At 45.0% G+C, this 4,578-nt stretch overlaps 1 protein-coding gene across 4 annotated transcripts; it reads right to left on the reverse strand.

Annotated features, from left to right (window-relative positions):
* Positions 1 to 1,340: 1,340 nt before the first annotated feature.
* Positions 1,341 to 4,246, reverse strand: LOC133829844 (uncharacterized). Of its 4 annotated transcripts, none has more exons than XM_062259658.1 (4): positions 4,142 to 4,246; positions 2,931 to 3,683; positions 2,178 to 2,830; positions 1,341 to 2,096 (listed from the first exon to the last, which is right to left on the reverse strand). In XM_062259658.1, exons 2-4 carry the CDS (start codon positions 3,667 to 3,669, stop codon positions 1,632 to 1,634), a joined length of 1,857 nt encoding a protein of 618 aa, XP_062115642.1. In that variant the 5' UTR covers positions 3,670 to 3,683; positions 4,142 to 4,246; the 3' UTR covers positions 1,341 to 1,631. The 4 variants fall into 4 exon arrangements, with proteins under 4 accessions (XP_062115642.1, XP_062115641.1, XP_062115643.1 ...); XM_062259657.1 differs by lacking the exon at positions 4,142 to 4,246 and adding an exon at positions 4,057 to 4,110; XM_062259659.1 differs by lacking the exon at positions 4,142 to 4,246 and having other exon boundaries at positions 2,178 to 2,545; positions 2,669 to 2,830; positions 2,931 to 4,050.
* Positions 4,247 to 4,578: the final 332 nt, after the last annotated feature.

The following is a 4,578-nucleotide window of genomic DNA, read 5'->3' on the forward strand; positions in this document are numbered from 1 at the left end:
TTATACAAGGTAAACTATATAAACGTTCATTTTCTGGTCCATATTTGAAATGCATTAACCCTGCAGAGGCCAAATACGTACTGGCTGAGTTGCATGAAGGAGAGTGCGGCAACCACTCTGGAGGACGAAGCTTGGCGCACCGTGCCCTAACACAAGGCTACTACTGGCCAACCATGCGAGCTGATGCCTCTGACTATGCCAGACGATGCGACAAATGCCAACGGTTCGCTCAGATATCCCACCAACCTCCGGAGCGTCTCATCTCAATCACGTCCCCTTGGCCATTTATGAAATGGGGGATGGATATAGTAGGCAAGCTTCCAACCGCACCAGGACAGAAAATGTACATGCTTGCAGTGACCGACTACTTCAGCAAGTGGATCGAAGCAGACTCATTCCACCAAGTCCGAGACAAAGAAGTAAAGGGTTTCATTTGGAAGAATGTGATCTGTAGGTACGGAGTACCAAAAGAAATTGTGACAGACAATGGTTCTCAATTCATCAGTTTCGACTTCCAAGACTTCTGCAAGTTCTGGAACATCAAGCTCAGCTTCTCGACACCAAGGTATCCCCAAGCAAATGGACAGGCAGAGTCATCCAACAAGACCATCATGAACAACATCAAGAAGCGCCTCGAAAAAGCTAAGGGAAGATGGGCTGACGAGTTGCCAGGAGTCCTGTGGTCCTATCGAACCACAACCAGGACTGCGACAGGGGAGACACCATTCTCATTAGCTTACGGGATGGAGGCAGTCATCCCAACTGAGAGCGAAGTTCCGACAGCCAGATATGAGCTAACTACAGACGAAGAAAATTGGGAAAACATGTGCCATGAACTCGACACCATCGACGAAAGAAGGGACAAAGCACTCTTAAGAGTCTCAGCCTATCAACAGAGCATAGCCAGACATTACAACAAGAACATCCGCACTCGGACATTCAAAGTAGGAGATTGGGTTCTACGAAGAGTCTTCCAGAACACTAAGGAAGCTGGAGCAGGTAAGCTCGCCCCGACATGGGAAGGTCCCTACCTCATCACAAAGGTAGTCGGACATGGAGCATACAAGCTACAAACAAAGGAGGGACGCGATATCAACAACAGCTGGAATGCTATCCACTTGAGACTGTATCACTCTTAACTTAATCCAGTCTACTTTCATTTTCTTTCATTAGTATTCTCACAAGATCTTCATTCGAGCAACATACTGACACTTATAATGCAGGAAGTGTCAGAACTACATTTGGGCTTGATCCCTGCAAAGGGTATGTAGGCAGCTCCACGGAGCGCAGCCCCCTATCACAACCATTTTTTCTTTATATATATACTACGAACAGTTCAATAACAAATCTAAATATAAATTGACTAAGTCACTTTATACTTAGATTGGGGGAATAAGACACTAATACTCCATAAGTCATTCAGCCAATCAGCATCCGATACAAGGACTACAAAAGCTACCAGAACAATAACTTAAAACAACACTAACAAAAGCTACAACAAGCCATAATACAACAAAACTAGGTCAGTTAGATCAGGATACAATACTACATAAGAAAAAGTTCATACTACAACTAGAAAAGGCCCGACAAACTCTGTTATCCCACGACAATGAACACGAGTAGAAGAGGAATCAGTCATCCACAACCAGATCATTAGTAGTCATGATGCCAAAAGAAGTGGCTAACTCTTCGGCCCGGGTTATCTCTTCAGCCCTCATCTTCTCCAATTCCTCAAGATCAGCAATGTATTTGGGAACATCCCAGCTATCAGCCTTACCATCCCGAAACTCACTAGCCATTACGCCACGGCATTGGATCTCAGCCTCCAGCCCAATGACCAACATCCGATTCTCCAACGAAGCAACCTCGGCTTTCAAATCATCAACTTGACCAAGAGTCACTCTCAGCTTCTCGACATCAGCTTCCTTGGATTCTAGTTGAGCCTTCAAATCAGCTATGAGTTGATCAGACTCCTTCTTGGAATCTTTCAGCCGACTAACTTCACCCCGAAGATCATTTCTCTGACTCCTTACTTCCTTTAGAGTTGCCATTAAGGACTTGATTTTCTTCTTCAGCCAAATGACCCCTTGCAAACCCTGACACATAAAAAAGAAAATGTAAGACAACAAGAGAAATCAGCTAGTCGGCACAAACAAAACTAAATGAAATATTCGTACCTGGAACAAATGAGAAACAGTGGTATCAATTGACCCATCCGTACCAACCTGCTCCATTCTGTGATCATCTTCGGGCCACAACAACTTATCAATCTCTCCTAAGTGAGGCCCAATCTCACTATAGGCCGCAGCATTGGAAGGGAACGAAAGGGCAACGGTGTCGCTAAATGGGTCGGAAGAATCATCCCGCACAGCCTTCTTCTTTTTTTTCGTCTGACTCCGCGTCAAAACAGGGGGATCAGCCGGAGGCACAACAACCTCTCTATCAGCTTCTGAGCTCCCAACGGACGATTTCTTTGCTTGACGCAAACGTTCCAAGGCATTGGAACCGGTTAGAGGAAGTGTAAAGGGTCGGGACATAGCTACGTCTGCAAACAACCGCTCACTTGTCGTCAATTCAGTCAAAAAATTGGGAGTATATCCCAAGACTTCTAAACTTCTCTTGATAAACACAACACGAGGATTATCAGGACTCTGTAGAAGAGGAATACCTTCAGGGAGTTTTTCAACAGAGCGCCACAAAGAACTCTGACGAAGACTCGATTCAGACAGCAAATCACTCCACTCACGCTCCGCCTCAGGAATAGCAAGAATACTCTTAAGTCGACCAGAAGACTCCCTCGAATCCCAAAGGTACTCAACTCGAAGCCTACCTGCAAAATGATAGAAGTATCAGCACACAAAATAAAATAAAAACAACAACAACATGTATATGCAAGGAAACGGATTAGTAGGCAAGCATAAAAGACTCACATGCAGGAGACCATGAACAAGGTATCCTACTATCAGCAGGTAACCCCAACGAGACGAAAGGGACGAAGAAGTAACGGTCCTTCCACCTCTTATCTCCACTCTTCAAACTAATAATTAAAGGAGGGTCCTTCCCCCTAGTTGTTAACTGGTACCTACCTTTGTCATTAAGGTGTGCCTTCAAGTAGTAAGCTCTCAACAAGTCAGCCACCCCAAGTGTTATCTTGTGCCTTTCACAAAGGACTTCGAGAGACATCAAAATCCGCCATGAATTTGGCATTAGTTGTCCGGGCGAAATCTCGTGGTACTCACACAACTCAACGACTAATCGGGGGATGGGAAACCGAAGCCCTTCTTTGAAGGGAAGTTCATACAGACACACCCAACCAGGTAAGTGCCAGTCAGGCCGCTCCGCCTTAGCAGGAGCATGCAGACTGATGGTATCAGGGATCTCATAATGACGACGAAGATAGGTCAACTCACCTAAACTTATGGAAGACCTAGGATTAGAACTAAGCATACTACCAGAACCCGGCATACCACCATCAATAGGTTCGTTAGAATCTATTCCCCTTCCAGTAACATCACCTAAAGGACGACCCCCCAATTCTACTACTGTAATTCGGTTGCAATCAACCATCTCAGCAGAACTTTGAAAGAGAGAACTAAAATCTTCTTCACTAAACGAACAAGACAGTCGACAGACTGAATCAGCGTGACTATCACACCTACTTGTAGACATAATGAGCTGATCACCTAGAGCAAAACAACAGCTAAGCCTTAAGGAACACAAAAAAGACATGAAGAATATTTAGCTCGATACACAATCAAGAAGCGCTGGACGACTCATCAATCAATCAGTCAGACGGACCAAACATAAAAAACATATGATTAAACGAGGCAAAACAGACTACTATATCAAATTAGATTACAAAGTATTCAGTTAAACAGCAGTCAGCCTATAAGTCTCTACTAATCAGTCAGACATACCACTCAGCTCAAGGAACAGAAACACATGAATTAGACATACGCCTAAACAACAGAAATTCATATGCCACCATTGCAATCAGATCAAACGCAAACAGAAAATCTACAGGATCAAACAAAAATAACAGTTGAATAAACTAACCTAGCACGAAGAACATGAAGAACACGAAGAACACAAAGAACATGCATAAGGACATTGAAAGGAAAACAAATGAGAGAAAACTTACCTCTTGAGAAGCTCTTTTACTCCACACCTTGCACCTCCTCTCCAAGCCTTCCTCAAATGAATGCAATAGTAAAAACAAACCACCCTTATATAGGCACACAAATCCACCCGATTAGTGCCAAGTGTCAACCATCAGGTGGCCCTACCAAAAAGGATTTAACTTCCTAAGGACACTTAAAGTCTCAGAGACAAATGAAAATTCACATTGAGCGCACTAGGCCCACTCGGCCATCTCCCCCGGACACACTACCTCCTCGGCAGACCACTCGGCCCAAACACACGAGTCACTCGGCCACCCAGGCGAAGCACTCGGCCCACCCGGAGGAGCACTCGGCCATGCCGACAAAGCACTCGGCCACCCCGGTAAAGCACTCGGGGGAGCAATCAGCCATGCCAACGAAACACTCGGCCTTCCCGGAGGAACACTTGGCTCGTGCA

The sequence above is a fragment of the Humulus lupulus genome, chromosome 4 (genome assembly GCF_963169125.1).
Source record: "Humulus lupulus chromosome 4, drHumLupu1.1, whole genome shotgun sequence".
Lineage (NCBI taxonomy): Eukaryota > Viridiplantae > Streptophyta > Magnoliopsida > Rosales > Cannabaceae > Humulus > Humulus lupulus.

Bases quoted from the DNA above. Each gene is read 5' to 3' on its own strand.
- LOC133829844 (XM_062259656.1), bottom strand. From the start codon at position 3,729: ATGTCTTTTTTGTGTTCCTTAAGGCTTAGCTGTTGTTTTGCTCTAGGT. The intron at 2,831-2,930 runs GTGAGTCTTTTA...ATCATTTTGCAG, and splicing joins TTGTTCATGGTCTCCTGCAT to GTAGGCTTCGAGTTGAGTAC. The intron at 2,097-2,177 runs GTACGAATATTT...TTTATGTGTCAG, and splicing joins CTGTTTCTCATTTGTTCCAG to GGTTTGCAAGGGGTCATTTG.